Source organism: Frankliniella occidentalis, unplaced genomic scaffold (assembly GCF_000697945.3).
Source record: "Frankliniella occidentalis isolate FOCC.00 unplaced genomic scaffold, Focc_3.1 Scaffold7, whole genome shotgun sequence".
Classification (NCBI taxonomy): Eukaryota; Metazoa; Arthropoda; class Insecta; order Thysanoptera; family Thripidae; genus Frankliniella; species Frankliniella occidentalis.
The window spans coordinates 1,120,118-1,140,030 of NW_026267137.1; the positions used below are offsets into that span (position 1 = coordinate 1,120,118).

The following is a 19,913-nucleotide window of genomic DNA, read 5'->3' on the forward strand; positions in this document are numbered from 1 at the left end:
CACGGAGGGAGCGAAGGGGTCGGCAGGAAGGAAGTGTAGGAAAGAGGAGGAGGACGTCAGGGGAGCGGAGAGAGGGCAACGCCATATAAAAGTCGAGGTTAGCGGGCTGGCTCCGACCGGCCGAGCCCCGGCGCTGCCCCGGCCCAGAGACGAGACGCTACTAACTTTGTCAGTTTGCCATAAACATCAATCTCTCCTTCAAGCTCTGGCCGCCACTCTGAGAGAGGAAAAGGGTGAGGCGCGGTGGGGTGCGCACGGTCGGCCTGGTGGGGTGGGATGCAATGTGGCAGGTGGGGTGTCGAGGCAGGTGGGTAGGGCGGGCAGGGTGCTGGGTCCAGACAAAGACACATTATTTTTGGCGTTTTGGTTCAGCACCTCGGTCCTTTGGCGTCGACGTCGGGCCGATGTACCGCACCCATGTCTATACCTGCAGCAGGGCAGTCAGGGCTCGAATTAAAAGGCCTGTGGCACTTGTAATTCTACAGAGAGAGTTTCTAAAAATTCAGTACTTTATATAGAAAAATACATTGAAGCTTTGAAGGCTTATACTGTAACGCAATTTATAAACATAATTTTTCCATGTACCTGTCATATATCAGGAGCTACACAGTTTGTTCCTAAATGGTAAATGACGAAAGTTCTATGCATACTTTGCTTTAGTTCTCTTTGCTGTGTTCGGCCACGTGCGCGGCGTAAGCGACGACGGGGGTCCGATCGACAGCTTTGTCCATTCCGCTGACTCAGCCTTCGGTATCGGGCTTGCCTATCGCAGCCGAAACGCGCCGGAAGCGCTGTCAAACCTGAGCAGAACCGGCTGGTGCAGGGGCCTTACCTCCCGCAGGGCCTTCCCTTCTCCCTAGGGCAGGGAGGGGGGGGGGGCGACCTCCCAGTCCCAGGTCGCAGTATAGGGACGTCGGAGAACCACATTCAGAACTCTTTGGATGAATCTCGCTTCCGCCTGCCCCCAAAAGAAAGGAAAAAAGTTTGGAAATAAAAGCTTACATTTCTCTAGACACTTTCTTGACTGTTATGAGAATTTCTCGCACGACCTACAGAGATAATTTTATTGGAAAAAAGAGGACTAGCATTTGGGTCGGTTGCCGTGGGCTGCGGCAAGCCCTGGTAGCAGCGTCTCCCTGTGGTGGTCCTCGACCGCGCGCCTCAGATCGTTTCCTTATTGAAACTGATTGGCCCAATTATGGCTGTGAAAAGCTCTGGGTTTATCCGGTTCTAATGGGACCCCGCCGGCGTGTCTGCCGGTGGAGTGGACACCGGGGTGGAGGGGGCAGCGGTGCAGAGCTTGCTGGACCGGTATGAGAAACTGCTGCTGCGCAGTGTCGTCATTTTGGCGGGAAACAGCAGCCCGCCACGTGCATTGTGGCGGCGCGGCGGCCCGGGCCGAGTGCCTCTCTGTCACTGTCACTCACGGGTGGCCCTTTCATATCCGAATCCTGGATCGTATGGTTTTGTTTCCCTTTTCCTGTACACCATTGAGGTGATGCGTCTGTAGGCTAGCGCGTCAATGGTCTCACAAAGTTTCGCGCGTGCTGCCTTCTTTGTGGGTGTTGCGGGACATTTGACCATGCATGGTCCAGCGGACCTGGTGCCAGGCCATGCCGACGAGAAAGGTGTCACACCAGTCTGAATCAGTCCAACTGCTAGTTGCTTTTTTTTTCCCTGGTTAAAAGGGACAATTTGTATTGTAACAGGATGGGCTCCCTTATAGCAGTTCGTATGTACTACCTCGTAACAAAAGTTTGAATTTCAACCTCCTAGACCTCAATTTTCAATCTAGGGTATAACCCCCTATTCAGAATTTTCCTCTCGCTTCTGTAACGTGGCTTATAGGAGAGGAGCAGTTCACATTGCGTGTTGACGAAGACGTATGTAGTCTTTACGAAATAAGGCCGGCCAACCGCCGGGCCACTGCTCGGCTCGCGCGAGGGAAGTAATATGGAATTCATCAGCGAGGATTGTGTCTTCTTTTCTCCCATCGCACTATGCGTCGCGTGGCCGTGGGGGGGCTGCGGGGGCGCGGTTGTGGGCCTCGCCGCGCAGACGTTGATGGAGGGATGGAGAGAGGCTCCTGAATATTTCGGCACTGCGTCTTTGTGCGTGGTGCTCGCTTGAATGTGAAAGCGCGCGCGTGTGAGTGTGTGTGTGTCGGGGGAGGTATATTGTTTTCCGTGGTGTGGATGGGATTCGGTCGACAGTGTGCCGCACGCAGCAGTTTGTGCAGTGCTCAATTATTATTTTAATGTAGAGGGTTGGAGGGTAGACTCGACATGTGCTCAGTTAATCCGAAACACGTGTACAGGGCACGGATTTGTATACATTAGCGCGTGAAAAGCGGCACATTTGCAAAGTGTCAGAAACTTTCGACGGGTTTGTTTCATCAGACCCTGCGGGGTTTTATACTTTTTGTCTGCACTAGAGAGCAGAACCATCAAGTATTGTGTAACCTCATTTCTCTACCCGACCTGTGCAAAAAAAAGGGCGGAAAGGTGTAATTTTCTTAAAACTGAGCGATAATTTTCTAGTGGCCTACCCTGCGCGGCCTACCAAATGGGGCGCACGCTTGCCTGTAATGAGACTGTTGTGGGACTGCCTCGGGGAACAATCGCTCACGGGCAGGGCCGGGCTGCACACGCTGCCCGCGCCCCGCTGGACCCCGCAGAGCCCTCGAGGGCGCCCCTTTTAGCCCCATGGCTCCTCTGGGGCCCGAGTTGAAGGAGTGGCTCTGAAGCAGAGCGTGGCAGCAAAACGTGCGGGAAAAGCGTCCTCTCCATAAATTCGGTTCTTTTAGTCACTTTCCTGAGGAACAAAACATTTCTTGTCGCGGGGGCAAAGACTGCGACACTAATTGCAGCGGTGAATTTAATGTTCAGTTGAGTACTTAAAGGCCCGTTTTTTTTCGTTTCAGGTCCACTTTGGCGGCGACGATGTGAGCCTGTACGGGACCCCGAAGGAGGAGCCGGGGCCCGGCCCTATGGGCGCCCCGCAAGGGGATGGGCCCTCCAAGCCTTCCTTCCTCAAGAACCAGCTCCAGGCCCTCTTCCAGCCCACCGACAACAAGCTGGCCATGAAGCTGTTCGGCTCCAAGAAGGCGCTGATGAAGGAGCGGATCCGACAAAAAGCCGCCGGACACTGGGTCATCCATCCCTGCTCCAGCTTTCGGTAAGGACTTGTCACTCACAACATGAAATATGCAAAGAGTACACAGGGGAAAAGCGGAAGTCGAAAGCGATGGTCTATGGGGTGTCCTCTTTATTGCTGCAAAATCGCTATTCGCTCCAGCCATATCGGGAACAAAAATGTATGCGGTGCAGAGTTGAGTATGGTCGCTCGACACCAGGACTTGCACAATACTCTGGCTGATCACTGGCCCGCACCCGCATCACGCCGACCCTTTTGTGGGCGATCATTGTGCCCCTCGCTGAATGGCAACCACCCGAGTGCCCGCCTGGCCCACCTCTGTCGGCCGGAACGCCAGCAGCCCAGCGCCCGGAGGGTCGGCGGGCGCTGCGGTGAGGAGGCGGTTCGGGCCGTGCCGGGACCGCCTCGTGTTCCACGGCCCCGGATAATTCCGCCCACTCGATTACGCTGTCTGCGGAATACCAAGGGTGATTCATTCTCCCCTGTAGGGTAGGCAGCCCTAGCACGCCCCGGCGCCACAATGGTTGCCTATCCGCACGGCGCTTTACAGAGGGCTCCGTGTTGTATAAGTGCTCGACTGTGTATAGTTGGTTCACTAAATGTAGACACCATACGAACACAAACGAAAATCGAAACAATCGCTGGGCTCTCTTTGTCAACGCAATAAGCTGTTCGGTTACGCACATTACAAGAGTCAGGTAGCCTGTCTAGGGCTGCCGGAGACGCCCGCGCCTGCCTCGCTGCCTGAGCCTGCCTTGGCCGCCTCCGCGCGCTCCCCACACTCGCTCTTGGCTGCCCTAGGAAAGGGACGTTCGGGTGGCCCGGACCCGGCTTGCCGCGTCGTTATGACGCGCACAGTGGGGCTCCGGGACAGGCTCCAGGCCAATGGTGTCTACATTTAGTGAACCAACTATACCAACGGTCCGTCTTGATCCGGTCCAACTGTTCCACGGGAAAGTACACCCGTAGCCCGCTTTTGACCCTTACTTTCCGCGTTTCCCTCCTCGTTTTAAATAAAGTGTCCAACCGCTGAGCACCCGCGGCAGATATCAAATGCCGTGTTGCATACTCTTGTTAGTTAGTCATTTGTGACATCACTGACGTTAACGTTTTGTGTCTACGTGACAAGGAGCAGGTACTGTCCTTTCGGAAACTGAAATAATAAGGTCCCCTCCATATATTTCATGGTGCTCCCGTGCCTGTGCGCGCGCTCTCGTAGCTCTGATGCGCCGCCCTGCCGCACCGACCTGCATGTTGCATGACGGTTGACCTGCCCTCCCTCCGCACCGCCCCCACGCCCGCTCGCACACAATGCCCTGAGCCCTCTCCCGCCAATAAAACACATGAATAAATTATCGCGTGCTTTACACGTGCCTGCATGCTCGTTCATTTGCATCCCAATTCACCCTCCTACCCCGGCACCCCCCAACTCCTCATACAACCCCCTTCTTTTCCTCGTTCCTTTCCCGTGTCTTCTTTCCGGAACAACGTGGCACCGCCGCTTCGCCAATAAGACAAGGACTTTAGTAGTTGTGTAACTAATTTGGTTGTTCATTCTACCCCATGAGTTTTCCTCAAAGGTCGTCCTCGTGTAGGACAAAAGAGGGCCCCCTACAAAATTCCCGTTGTAGCTACGCTTCTTTAGCCCGGCAGGAGCGGCCTCGCCCAGCCCCGCATTCAATGTGTAGTTATCACTAATGCAAGCGCTGCGCTGGGAAGTTCATACAGAGCGCTGCTCTGGCGGCTGAGGATGGCAGTACTATCGCACCCCTGCGATCGCGCTGCCGAATTTTGATCGTGCACTGGCAACTTTTACTCTTGATCCCTTTACAATTCGTGAATGGTGAATGAAATGCCAAAACGGTACCACCCATTGATTTTCATTTTTGGCGTATAATTTCACGTTTGTTATCTGCATTCAAGCGAGTAGTTCCAATTTGGAGGCAGGATTATGCATGCACACCACTCTCTGCTTCGACATCTACCAAGACCAAGAAAGTACAACAATCCGATACTGTTGTAGGGGACGTGGTCAACCATTCGAATGGGAAAGGATGGACAGCGTCGGCTACTTTTGTGCGTAGTGTGCATCGGAAAACAAGATGGACACGCTTCTCTCGTGAATAAGACATCAGGTGGCCGCAGCATTGCCTCTGCGCGGGGCGGGGCGGGCGAGCCTCCGGCTGGGCCAAGCCGCTGAATAGAAATGTGGTCATTACTCGAAATCTATGGGGGCCACATTCATCTTGGAGAGCCTCTCCGCTGGACCACACCAGCCGCCGAGCCACCGGGCCGTCCAGTGTGCTCGTTCAGCCTTTTACACCGATTTTCATCCCCCCCTTACCCCACCCCGGTTCGCTACTGCCCCTCCTATTCTCGGCCTGAAAGGGTTTTCCCCAGAAAAAAAAAGTTTCGATTATAGGAAAAGTCCTGGACAAAATTAATTGTTGGCGATGACTCTTTGCATTCTGTGCGAGTGCTACCGGCGTTCTGTCAGTTGATTTTCCTTGCAGCGATTTTATGTTATTTACTTGTGCCATACTCGGCATATCAGAGGAACAAATGGTTGCCGCGGATAGGAGTGTAGGGTGGCGCACAGGGTCCAGGTATGAACGGGCGGTGACGCACAGCTTCCTGCGACAAGGGAGAGTTATTGGGACCCGAACTCATATAGGAGGGATTAGCCAGTAGCGAGACGGCCGGCTCACTCTGGGAAGTATCGCCCGGGAATTCATCACAAATTTAGACAATTAGTTGGCGCTCGCCGCTCATGGGAGAGAGAGAGTGGGGACGGTCTAGGCGGCGGCCAAGGGCGTAGTTATTCATTAGGTTATGACTCCTTTCACGAGACTTTGGTCGACCAATAATTTCCACTGTTCCCGCGACGTCAAGTTAATTTGTGTGATAGGCCCACTGTAATGTCGAGCCGTTTCGAAGGGGGGGGGGAGGAATTATCGTTTCACTTACTCATCTTGGAATGCAAAAGAGTCATTCATGGTTTCCGTTCCGGAGTTGACCATCGGTGTAACAAACTACAAAGTAATATTTTAGGGTGGTCGTACCATTTTCTCTTACTGTGTTTACAGGGGCTCACTGACGTTTGAAGACGGTGGTTCTTAGAAAAAACAATTGCTCTTCCTCTTACCCACGCAAAGTTTCATGACCCAATTTCCATGATTGTGTGTGAATTATGCTCGCGGGGTGCTGAGCGGCGCTGAGCTTCTACTAATTCATTTCGATGGCAGCGATAAGGGGCGGGGATAAAAACACATTCAGATTCACAAGTCGGCAAAAGTTCTAAATGGCGGCGAGCGTTAGAGGGAGAGACAGGGCTAGGGTGGCTGGGAAGGGGGGAGCGCAAAACGTGACCCAGATGAGGAGTCCCGATGCGCTTGCGGCGGAATGTGGCCGGTCTCCAATCGGATTAGTGGTGATAAGCACGTGCAACACCTTTTCAGCTGGAAATTCTTAGCAATGGCACACCATGCCTGATGAAGGCCGCCGGCCCAACCGACCCTGTCCTTGTTGAGGTCTTGGCTCGTGCTCACTTGAGCTCCTCGCGTGACGTGACTCATTTGCTTCCCCTCATCCCTCTTGCTCTCTGCGGGAGTCAACAGTGTGCAGTGGTACAGGGGGATTGATAGTTTCTTCTCATGAGGCAACCTTTAAAAGCGTTATTTTTTTAAAGCAAAAGAAAACCTTATACCCCCACCCCCTCCCCTTTTCTTGTCATTCATTTTAACTCTCTTTCCCTTTCTCTCTCTCTCTCTCTGCTCCTTTCTCTTGGCACGACTTCAGCGCTCTGCAGAATGACGCGTGGCTGAAATCCCCAATCTGTCGTAAAGTGGGTGTCGCCCCTCTGCAGAGAAAAAAATCTGTAACATTTTCCGGCCTCTTTTCCACGCCCAGTTTTCCTCGTCGAGTGATCTACATTGTTCTAATGGCTGCTCTATCTGTTTCAGCTTCTACTGGGACCTATGTATGCTTTTGCTGCTTGTGGCCAACCTTATCATACTGCCTGTCGCCATATCCTTCTTCAACGACGACCTCAGTACGCGATGGATAGCTTTCAACTGCCTTTCGGACACTATATTTCTTATAGATATTGTTGTCAACTTTCGTACCGGTGAGTTTTCACAATTTAAAAAATGCTGGAGGTAACATTGTAAAGTAGGTCACCCCCTTTTCACCTACATTTTTCCTACCGTACGTAACATTATGTTCACATCACTGTTCACAGGCATAATGCAACAAGACAATGCAGAACAAGTAATATTAGACCCCAAAATAATAGCAAAAAACTACCTCAAGACTTGGTTCTTTTTGGATCTCATCAGTTCAATACCTCTAGACTATATCTTTCTGATATTCAACCAGGTGAGTGGCATCATTGACTCCTGTTGGAAGCATGTGGTGTTTAAATACGTGTGCAAAATTTGAAAGATGAGTTGCAACAAATCCTTCCAATAATTCAAGATAAACTTGAAAACAATTGAGCAGAACGCTTAAACGAAAGAAGGGATGAATCGATCCCGAAATTGTCACGGTGCTATACTTAGAAATTCTCCTGGATTAAGCAACTCAATTAGTGCCTTATCAAGTGTGTTTGGCAATTTTGACAGCCTTTTGTGTTACTGTGTGGCTTCGTACCAATACGAATGAAGCTGGTTTGCCATTTGGTAGAGTACGGTTTACTATTTGGTGTGTGGTAGTTTTGATGGTTCTCGTAGAATTTTTGTGTGTGCTCTCCTGGGGTTGTGACCAGTGGTCAGGGGCTGTCCGTAAGTCACGTGCAAGTATACAGGAAATTGAATTGCGTGAATGGGGCTCACGTTTCGGCATGTCACTTTATATTCGAACACTTGTTTCTACAGGTGTGTGAAATTCTGGGGATAATATAGACCTTTACTTACACGAGTGTCCGAATTTATATCCACATGCTTAAAGGGTGGTCCGTCAGCCCTGGTTCTCTGGTTAGACTATATCGGATACAGGCGTGCGGCGTGCGGGTGGGCTTGCCTATCGTCGCTCATCGAGGCGCCTTACGGCACCGTCCGAGTATGCAACCGTCTGCACGCCTGCATCATGTAGTACAACCTAAAGAAAGGGCGGGGCTGACAGACCACCCTGCATAAGTGTGTGAAGGTGCCCCCACAATGAGCGCGAGGCGATGCCGGGTAGGCGATGCCGTGCAGCCAGGCCGTGCTTGCAGGCCGTGCCGGCAGGTTTACCGACTTTTGTGCGAATACAGCTTTACTTAGAAGATCGGAGGCGTAGCTCCGCGCAACCGGCACGGCCTGCAAGCACGGCCTGGCTGCACGGCATCGCCTACCCGGCATCGCCTCGCGCTCATTGTGGGGGCACCTTTACATACACACACACTTTTGTGTTTTCGTTTTGTCGTTTTGCCCCTTCCCTCCTTTCCCCGTTCTTTTCTTTTACCTGTCACTTAGTTGTTGCATCAAATCAGTCAGCATTCTAAAATGGTAAATTAAGTAAAAAACTAACAAAATGAACGTTCTGAACGTTACGTTCAAATGACGTTTCCTAGTTCAGCAGTCTAATTTGGGGTTCTTTTGCCCCCTCTTGTATTCATAAGTTAAACAACTCCCTCTTCCCTCCCCTACCCTCAAGAATTCCGTGGTATAGGGACAGCCCCGAGGTCCGAGGTGTTTCATTTTAAAGCGGTGAACTGGGAAGCATGGTTTTGGTGTACGCATCTATATTTTTTAATAATACAAGCATTCGGGTGAATTGGTTGGCTTTTACTTGAGCTCTTCTTTGAAATTGTGAAATTTAAATGGGAATCTTTCATGTGGATCGGGCGAGTTCACTATGGCCAAGGTCTCGAAAACATTTTAGCTATGACCCCATCCTGTTGCAGTTCGCAAAGTGGAAGGGACAGTCATCGAACTCGGTAAGTTACCCCTTAGCCCAGAGAGAATGAAAATGAGTGAGTGTTTGAACGAGTGAGAGAGTGAAAAAGTGAGAGTCAGAGCAGTTTTGCCTGTAGTTATATTAAATCATCGTACCTGATCGACTGCCTTGCCGCACGTTTCCTAAGGTGCATGCCGGCTAGGGCGTTAATCGAATGACTGCTGTTATTAATTTTATAACTCGGTGGGTTTCTTCCGCTCGCACTACCAAGCATGTTTCTCTACGCATGCAGTTTCATAAGAACATTTTGTTCTTTAATAAACGCCATTAAATGATGAGAAATATTTTCTAGTAATGTTGTTGGCTGTTTATGAAGGTTGCTTTCTGTAGTTTCAAACTCGTGAAACAGGTAAATATTAAATCTCTCCCAAAGAAACGAGTTCTCTATTATTATTTTTTGTAACAAGCACAAGGTTAACATGTTCTTGTTGAACTTGTTCTTGTTGAACAAAAATAACTGCAACTTTAATTAAATTTTTCAAATGAGGCCCCGCGGTTTCTAAATGAGCTTTTATGCAATAAAAATTAAACCTGCCCGGAAACTTAAAACAAATAATTATATTCTCACATCTAGTGCACACATGTACTAGTTTATCTTTCACTGTTTACATGAAAAACGCACTGCGCTTTTATTTACCTCAGACATTGCTTCTGCAAGAATATCTGTCCTCTTGTACTCTGTGTTGATTTATTTCCTCGCGTATTTTTCCAGGACTTCAGCGAAAGCTTCCAAATACTGCACGCAGGAAGAGCACTTCGTATCTTGCGGCTGGCGAAGCTCCTGTCTCTCGTGCGGCTGCTCAGGCTGTCCAGGCTCGTGCGATACGTCAGCCAGTGGGAAGAAGTATACGTAAGCATATCTTTTCTTATTATAACAAAAGAGCACATAGACACGATTTTATTTTGGTCTGAGAACAAATCAAGATACTTTTTTATGTGAAAATATAATGTTGGTGCTCCTGCAGTTTGTGTACACTAAATCTACACCATCAGGGTCCCACTTTCTTAAACCTTAGCAAAACAAATTCACTGGTTTCAGAGTGTACATCTGCCTTGAATTTCACTAGACACTGTCTAGCACTTCGTGCACGAAATGTTCGTGTCACATTTTAAAGATAATGCACTAGACCATTGCAATGTCCACACGTCATGTGCTAGCGCGTTTCCTCGAATTTGTATTGAGCTTCCCCACAAAATACGATGGCATTTGTCTCGCTTTCATGCAATCATAAATATGACCTGCCTGCGTAATTTGTGGATGCTCACCATGTTTTTTTCTTTGTTTTCGTATAAGTTCTACCATCTAAGCAAAGCGGAAATAATCATCATTCTTCTCCTTATCTTGTTAATCTAAAATTTCTCTTTTTGTGGTTTCTTGTGGTGGTTACGAGAATTAGCGTGTGCGAGAGTGAGTGTGTGCGTACGTCCGGTCTCTGTGAGCATGAGTGCGTGCAAGTGTGTGTGTGGCTGGCACGAAAGTGTTCTGTTTTAGCTGCCTCCTCCTCCATCGCCCAGCGGACATCTTGGATATGAATCGACGGCGCGTAAGCGCTCCCAAGGATCCTCCCCGCCCGGATCTGAGGGCGGGAGAGACACCCCACAGCTTCAGAAGGTGGGGCAAAACTGCCTGCCGTCACAACCTCCGAATTTGTGTTGTTGTGGTTGTGAATGTTGTGTTTTTTTTTCTTGTCGTTCGGTGTTTTTATCGTTGTATATTTGTTTATTTGAGAATGATTTCCGATAAGGGCGCTGGTCGGTGTGGAGCCTTGTCTGCCGGATAAGCGACAGTCTTTTTGCACTCTTCTAAGGCGGGGATGCAATATAGGCTCTAGACTTGAGAACAAAAGTGGGGTGTATATGAGGGTCTCTCTCCGACTGGCGCCCTTTACATTATGTTTTGTGCCTAGACTGTTTGCATAGAGGTTCGTTTGGATCTTGAGGTCGTGCAATATGACCCTTCCCGACGTACGCCGGGCCGCCGCCTGCCCCATGGCAGGGCAGAGTAGAGAAATGACCTCCCTGCTTTGACGAGACGGGCCGGTCGGCCCAACCCGATGCATAGCATGCTGGTTTGCGCTTCTTTGGGGCTCCGGAGAGGTGTTCGACAAATGTTACATCAACTTGATCTTGCTAATTCCGAGCACGAGCAATTTTCCTGACTTGTGAATGTCGAATGGTGTTCGTAGAATAGATTGTGTGTTGGTGTGTCCGCGTGGTGCACGTGATCTTTTTGTTTTACAACCCCAAAAATGTGTCAAAGAGCCGAACTTTCAAATACTGTACATTTAAGTCACTGAAAAACACCAGCAAGTTTAGATTGAGGTAAACTGAGAGCAGAAATTACGACAGGTCTCAATAGTCAAATGCGTTTCGAACGGAGTCGTCAGGCCATACCGTGTTTAAAAGAAACATTACTACTTATGCACACACTTTTCCAAGTAGCCCATCTCCGTAATTTTTGATCCAGTAGAAACTTTCTTTATCGTAGATGTTGAAATTTGCACATTTATACTACTAGTCCGTGTTGACACCCTTTCCTCAATCCATGACGCCTCAAACCCTGAGTGACTAGTTTACTGGAGCTCGTAATCGAGTCACACAAGTTTGTTCATGTTGACATAGCACACACTGTTTAATTTCAAAGACATTGCACTTGAATTTGATACGATTTGAAAGTTTGTTTTGTTTTCAATTAGATATTTTCCTTTCTATAATTATCATACTGATCCCCGCCCGCCTGCGCTGGCACACACGCACACAATTGTAGATAATACAACCTTTTATGAGTAGCCCGGTCCTCATAGAGTTGTATTCTCACTGTGTAAAAAGTCGCATGTCAGCCTGCGAGATTGTAACAAGAATGATATTGTAAAATAAATTTTATTTGTAAGTGACGATTGTACATAGAGGTCTTTCTTTTCTGCCAGCTTAAAGACTACTGCCTCAGTTCACAATCTACTGCTTACGGAATAGTTTATCGAGACCTTAAACTAAAATGTACGCTGGAGACTCACGAGCAATTGAGCCGCGCTGAGGACCAAAGCTGTTTGCCACTACGAGTCAAACTCAAGTAGTTTCACGTCACTGGTCGAGTGTGCCGGAAGACGTACGCGCTGCCGGTTGCGATCTACTTGGATTTCGAACATAAGTGGCGAGCTGCGTGCGTTTTAGTTTCAGTTCGATATATGCTGCGCTACTAATTTACAATTTAATTGTAATGTGTTTGCTGGCAATGGGGAGACTTACAGAGTCCTACCCATCTACTTTCCCCGTCTTAAAGGAATTATGTCTTATATTTCCGGAAGTGATTAACAAAATCAATTACACTAGCAGGCACTCCGGGCAGTAGATCAAAGCATGTTCCCAGTATTTAGAGTGACAAGAAAATATTTAATTCGTAAATTTTGTTCGCAACCAAGCCTGGCAAATTATAGTGGATCGACTTTGTATCAGCTCCAGCCCTCCACGCTTACATGTGTTTCAAGCTCATTAACTGGCTTAAAATCGGAAAAGAATAAAAAAGAATTCTACGTAAAGAGAAAATTTGCCTTTCAATTCAGTATTAATGTACGCAATCAAACATGGTGTTCAGTAGCATTCATCATTCATCTTAATTATTTACCATTTTTTTATAAATTTTATTAACTTTAACTTCGACTACGTAAGCGTGAGTGCTATCTTTCCGTTCAGTTTCGTAGGTATTGAGTGTGATTTGGAGCTGGTTTTGCGATCGTGTGTTTGTGTGTCTTTGAAAACCCTGTATTGCAATTTGATTTGAATGTACTCGGTTGTGAAATGTGTCCAACTGCATTTTGTTTCTCTCTCACACTTTGGTAGTGGCGATTGCTGCAGAGGGAGACAGAGCGAGTCCATATGCCTCATGAGAGAAATAAAAGCTTTTAGAGCATCGCCAGCAAATTACGTTACACGTGCACTAATTTGGGGTCCCTAAATGTTAAGAAATATACATGAAAATAGATTCCATTTATAATGTCAGTAAACTTCAAGCATTGCATTACTTCTGAAATTTCGACTCTTCTATTTTGGGATACTTCAATCGTCTTGCTTGAAGTGGTTAACTTAGATCGTCGATGGGGGAAACGGATTACGTGAAATAACAAACACTACCAATATTTCGAAGCAATTAGCGACAGAGAAATAACGGGGCAGTATCACCCCTTGTTTGTAATTGCTTTGTACATGCACGCCATAGAAAGAGATGAGAGGCCTGACTTAATTGGTTTCATAACTTATCTCTAAGCTTTAGCGACGTGCTTGGCTAGTACGTCGCTTTCTCTCCCTCTTTTCGCTCTCTCGCTCACCTCTCCCTCTGACTGCAGTTCCGAAATTCTTCTCACATTGCTAAAGTAACGTTTGCGTTGACCAGCTTTGTTTCGACTAACCTAATTTCACTTCTGATTTTTGTGAGTCAATGGAAATGTTAGCCTGCTTAAAAGAAGTTTTAACTCATTAGCCTTGTAAAACACTTCACAATCAAATTCCCCTAACCTTTCTAAACACTGGTGCAACGGCCTTTTTGCCTTCTCTACCTCATGTTTCTTGGCTTCTTTTTTCTAGATCTTGCAGAATCTGCAAAAAAAGCGCTCTGAAAGACGGGGAAGGCGCGCTTCTGATGCTGCCACCAAGAAAAAGTCTAGGTTCACAAAAAGCAACCTGATTTTTAAGGTAACCTTCCTTGGAGCTGCTGGCGCTGCTGCTATACGGCCTGTACCTCCAGCTTGCCTGCTTGCATGGCTAGCTTCCCCTCGTACCTTTGCTTTCTCCTAAATCTAATGACAATATATCGTACGTAATTTAATCGTTTTTAAAAATATCAATTAAATGTGGCAACATCGGTGCGGGCAGGCTGACAAGTTTAAGGTTAAATTATTTTTAAGTGATTTTTTGTAAATGATTTTTAAAATGTCCTACGCTTGCACGGCAACGCATGATTGTATCCCTTAAAGTCTGCATGCTAGTTCAGCTCTGATCTATTTATTCAAGGCCACTAGCGCACACTCCCGTCTTTTATAAAGAGTCAGATTATCACCACCCGATAGCACCATCCTTCTCTCACCGTTTGTGTCGCTCATGCCTCCTTCCCCTCCTTACATCGACCCCCTGCATGCAACCTACATCGTTTGCCTGTTGGTCATTGTAGCCCAGGCTGCATTCGGATCTCCATACTTACATGTATGCCATCGTTCTTTTTACATGCCGCCCTCCGATATGCTGCATCTTTTCCTGCAATAAAATGAGTGTTTTAATTTACGTTGGGGGTGGGGAAAAATATTCACAAAGTTATCAACCAGAGTAATTCAGATTTCTCTCCAGAACTTTGGTAACTGACTTCCCTCGCGAGACAACACTATGAATGACTCCCACCCTATGTAGAGCATGGAGCGTAATGCATGCCTCTTCATCCTCCGTCTTCTTTCTCCTGTCTGTTGTAATTTTGCTCTCTGCATGTGACGCGAATGACCGGCACCCCAGCAGCGCCACGGAGGGCCTTGGCAGGCTATTGGCCGCGGCCACCCAGCACCAGAGTCAGGGGGACTGAGAGGGAGAGAGACTAGAGGGAGAGGAAGAGGATGAGGATCAGAGATTAGATTCAGCTTTTAGACGCTGCCGTAGGCTCCGACGGCTCTGTTCGAAACCAACGCGTAAAGAGTATGAGACTATTGTGAAGGAGCTGAAACCCCTCTTTTTGTTGCAATAACTTTGTCCTGAGAGTGTAAGAGAGTGTTCAAGAAGATGTGGTTCGTGAGCATTGCTTTTTTAAAGCTGCTTTCTTTTTTACTCGTCAGATCTTCATTCTGCTCCTCATTAATAATTATGAGGTCAATCTCAACCACACACCTTGGTTTCATGTTCTTTTATGTTGTCCAAATTCTAGCACCGCTTGTAACAGGCTTCGCTTCGTTTGGCGGAGCTAGACATCAGGCGCAGAGCAATGGTCACAGTATCGGTCTTGTTGGTCGAGAAATGCAGGTTTGCTGTCGATGTACTGGTAATTGTTTGCGGTCAAAGCTGGCATTCAACTTCAAATATTCTCATCCACTCTACGAAGTTGTTTTTTTTTTACTAGACGAAGTTCGGCTTTGACCGTAAGCTTGCTTGTTAGATTTAATTGTTGCATGAACATTATATTTGATGTGGATAGCTACATATGTAGCGCACGTTAAAACACTAGCCAACAAAATGCACCGGTACCAACGTTTAGCTAGATATGACGCCCCTTCAATTAACCGACATTGCGTGGTTTACCAGTCTGAAGCCCCTGTAATCCATAGATGTATATGCATGTTTCACTTGAATCGTTTATAAGTTTTCAAGAGATGTCTGAAATGAACATTAGAGACGGCACGAATATATAATATAATGTAACGATCCTGTCAGTCGAGAAATACTTTGTAAACATGTTAAACCTGGCCCTTGTCTGAGCTCAGGCACGGGTTTCTACCAGTTGACTACTTCGCCAAATCTTCACCTTGAGTGTGTTATCACGCACAGAATAAATTGACCCCAAATAACCACGGAAATATTCGTGTTTATTTACCTTGTAATGTTATACGCAAGATGTGAATTGGTTGTGGGAATCTGTTCGGGCAATCTGCTTATCTCAACAGCATGAGCAATGTCATTATACTTGAAAAGAAAAACAATTGTTTGTTAAGTATGATCATGTCTACAAACTGCAATGCAGTAATGATTGCTTTGTAACCTTTTATCATGAAGCATTATTGCTGCATATTTCTATGTCATAACTCTTTTCCGTTATATTTTCTTTTTCAGCTTTTTATTTTATGTACACGATGCTAATTACACGCCGTTTCATGCCCACATTTCGCGTGTTATATTTCGTGTGCTGCCGTTGCATCTCTCATTACATTATTGTTTCTTCTAAACAGAAAATGAACATGTAATACGTCGTATCTTACACTATAAGAATGAAATATCTCGCCTTTATCGTTTAAATCTTGGTGGGTTATATGGGTTCAAGCACTTGCTTTCTGCAATGCATCATCATGCCTCAACAGGGAACATTTTTCTTCATGTTCATCAAGATGCACGGGCCATCCCCTCGTCTACCCCCTAAATAATATTTCGGTGTTGTTACAGTTCCTCAACATGGCAAGCGTCTTCATGCGAATATTCAACCTCATCTGCATGATGCTGCTCATTGGCCACTGGTCGGGTTGCCTGCAGTTCCTCGTCCCCATGCTCCAGGGCTTTCCAGCCAACTCCTGGGTCGCCATCAACGAGCTCCAGGTTTACTATTGTTTCAATATTAAGTTTGACAGATTAACAGGTGCCCTATGAATTCAATTTTGTTGTTTGGTCATAGTTTTAAATTTACTCATTTGCATGCATATTTATCATTTACTAGAAAAATAAATGCTGGCCACAACATTCGGCATTGCTAATTGTGCAACAAAACCACGGGTTTTGTTTTGTTTTTGAGATGAAGGCTATTTTTGTTGTTTTTTCAATAAGTAGGTGTTTAAATGTGTAACATTTGGCCATGTTTCATAGTTTAGCCCCTAAATGCATTTCCTAATGTGTCAATCTGTTAATTGTTCAAAGTGAAAGCTTATCCTCCAAAGCCAAGGATTTTTTTAACACCAATCTGGTCTTTGATGTTTAGGACGCATTTTGGCTGGAGCAGTACTCGTGGGCGCTGTTCAAGGCCATGTCGCACATGCTGTGTATCGGGTATGGCCGCTTTCCCCCGCAGTCCCTCACGGACATGTGGCTCACTATGCTCTCCATGATCTCGGGGGCCACTTGCTACGCGCTCTTCCTCGGCCACGCGACCAACTTAATCCAGTCCCTTGACTCTAGCAGACGGCAGTATCGGGAACGGGTTAGTCAAAACTGCACAAATACATTTCCGATGAGGGGCCCTCCAGAAAGAACGTCCGCCATTCGCTGTTGCGGTTGCGAACCTGTGAGACTCAGCCTCTGCAAGCTCTCTTAGCGCCTGCTGGGTAGGCAATATCGTGTCTGCAATGCATGCGTGTACTGCAGGGTGGCCTACACTCAGTTTCACAGGCGCTGAGCTCGCGTAAATAATGAGCCAAATGTGTTTGAGAAAAACGGACGAACTTTCTGGGTGGTCGCCTGTTACTGAAAGAAATATTTCCTTACCCTTAACAACTGTATATTTTCTTTGAAGGTGAAACAAGTCGAGGAGTACATGGCGTATCGCAAACTGCCTCGGGAGATGAGGCAGCGAATAACAGAGTACTTTGAACATCGGTATCAGGGCAAGTTCTTCGACGAAGAAGCTATACTTGGCGAGCTTTCCGAAAAGCTGAGAGAGGTGGGTTTACGAGTCCAAACTTTCTGCTCATATAATTTCACTCGAATCCTCACGTGTCTCTTCCCGCCCTTAAGGACGTGATCAACTACAACTGCCGGTCGCTGGTAGCATCCGTCCCCTTCTTTGCCAACGCTGATGGGAACTTCGTGTCAGACGTGGTGACCAAGCTGCGCTACGAAGTCTTCCAGCCAGGTGATTATTGTGTCGCCAGTTTCAGCACTCCGCCTAGGAGCTGGTTCGATTTAGAATTGCATTTTTAATTGTTATGGATTTCAATCATGTATAAACAAAACGTTGCTCGGCAGGCGACATTATCATCAAGGAGGGCACGATCGGAAACAAGATGTACTTCATCCAGGAGGGCATCGTCGACATTGTCATGCTCAACGGGGATGTGGCCACCTCTCTCTCGGACGGATCCTACTTCGGCGAGATCTGCCTGCTGACGAACGCGCGGCGGGTGGCCTCGGTGCGAGCCGAGACGTACTGCAACCTCTTCTCGCTGTCCGTGGATCACTTCAACGCCGTCCTGGACCAGTACCCGCTCATGCGTCGCACTATGGAGAGTGTGGCGGCCGAGAGGTGCGGCTCGTGTGCCAATGGCGCCCGTAGTTGTAGCGATGACGACAGTACCAGAGGTGCCAGCGTAGACAAGGCGGCCAACGGCGTCAATAACGACATAAACACCACGCACCTCTAGTTTGAAAAATTGAATAGGTTGCGACTTTGCTTTCGTCTTGGGTGGTGTGTAGGGGGGCTACTTGACAACAGTTATACCGTGGAGTCTCAGGGAAATTATTTTGGAAAGGCTGTGATAATAAGTATGAAATGGTAAAGTTAGTTATTTTTCAAAGAACTTTATCAGTGTTCTGAAGGGACCGCAGGAAATAAAATTAAGAATAGTTCAATTGTGCTCATATGTAATAAGAACTGAAAGGGATTGTCGATTATTAATGGAAGTGTTATGGTAAATTTCTCTCATCAGCATGTGGCTTGTCAGTCAGTGCATGGTTTGGTTCGTGCTAGTCATGCGAGCATGTTGGCTGAGTGCGTCCTAAAATACGTTTATAACTCTTTTAATCTCTCATCGTATCGATAGGAAGTAAGTCATGATTATTGAGTGAATTATTTCTCATTTCAAAGGCATTTAATAATGCTAGCAAGCACTGATGCTTAAGTTTCTGCTTTACGAAGCGAACTGATGAAACTGTGAAAATGGGGAAAAAATAAAACTTAAGGCTGTGAGAATTGGCATGCTGCCCTCACTTAAACTGTGATTAATACCATGGAAATCGTCTGTAACTGTGTAGGGCGACTTGTTGCTAGATAGCCCGTTCGTCCATCCGTCAGGCAGCATGAGCAGCGCCGGGCATTGTAGGCAACCCATCGTGCGCTCTGGGCTGCGCGCTTTTTCGAGGCTAAATCGAATACATCTGCTTGGCTGTTCAAACGAATGACATAAATAAAAAATGACGCAGCGGAATGCAGCATGCGTTTGTGATCTGCCCTGCCAACCGCTTCCTCAGCCCTGTAAATGATACAGAGATACTTTGTGAACGATAAATGAAAACAAAAGGCACTCGGTCCCGGTTGAGGTCCCATGTCCGGGCCTGCCGCGCACGAGACCTTTGCGTTCAAGCCCCAGTAATAACAACTTGTGGCGTACACGGAAATGGGCGTGTTCCGGGCTGTGCGTGTCCACTGGTGGCCCCCCGCCCGCCGGGCTTCACCTGCGATAGGCAACCCATTTAGCGTACGCGTAACCGCGGCTGCCTGCAGGGCCGGCGCCGCACGGGCAGGCCGGGATGCTACCTGTCCCGATCGTTCGTAGTAGAAGCCTGTATTTTTGAAGTATGGGTCGTTGTGATGCGGTGTAGTTTTAGTACAGTGCAATATACTTTTTTTAACGGCGCGTTTCCTTGTTAGCGGAGGTTCTGTTCTGATTGACCGTGTAAAGAAAACCGCAAAACCGCGTGGACTTACGCTGACATTTTGCTTTGCTCATTTTTTTTACAGACTCAACAAGATTGGCAAGAATCCCAACCTGGTGTCGCACCGCGAGGAGGAAGAGGAGGAGCTGGGCTCGGACTCCAAGACCATCAATGCGGTGGTGAACGCGCTGGCCGAACAGGCCGAGATTGTGGACACGTCGGAGGAGTCGGTTGGGCGACACTCCTCTTCGGAGACCTCCAAGAGCCTGCACGAGCTGGCGGGCCACTCGCTGCACATCCTGAACCTCCCGCGGCCCAAGAGCGAGAACAACTTCGCGGCGGTGCAGGAGCTGCCGCCGCTCGCCTCGCTGGCCGTGGGCGCCGCCCGCCCCCTCTTCCACAAGTCGGACACTTTTCACAAGGACACCGCGTTCCAATGACCCTGACCCTAGCCCGCTGGGGCCAGGCCACCAAAACTACTCTTATTTTTGTACTCGGGGTGACTCGCAGACCAATCATCATCACCCATCCTTTCTCCCCCTGTCCCCACCTCCTTTCCCTAC

General features: G+C 47.8%; 1 protein-coding gene across 1 annotated transcript; it reads left to right on the top strand.

Annotated features, from left to right (window-relative positions):
• Positions 1–2,923: 2,923 nt before the first annotated feature.
• LOC113212890 (potassium/sodium hyperpolarization-activated cyclic nucleotide-gated channel 2) lies at positions 2,924–19,907 on the top strand (the record flags this gene model as incomplete). Its single annotated transcript, XM_052272618.1, is given in 13 exon segments — positions 2,924–3,177; positions 7,119–7,282; positions 7,397–7,533; positions 9,041–9,073; positions 9,806–9,943; positions 10,586–10,705; positions 13,672–13,779; positions 16,216–16,365; positions 16,742–16,960; positions 17,273–17,419; positions 17,494–17,611; positions 17,725–18,001; positions 19,436–19,907. Coding segments are annotated over 13 exon segments (2,220 nt in total), but the record flags the coding sequence as incomplete, so codon positions are not given.
• Between the last annotated feature and the right edge of the window lie 6 nt (positions 19,908–19,913).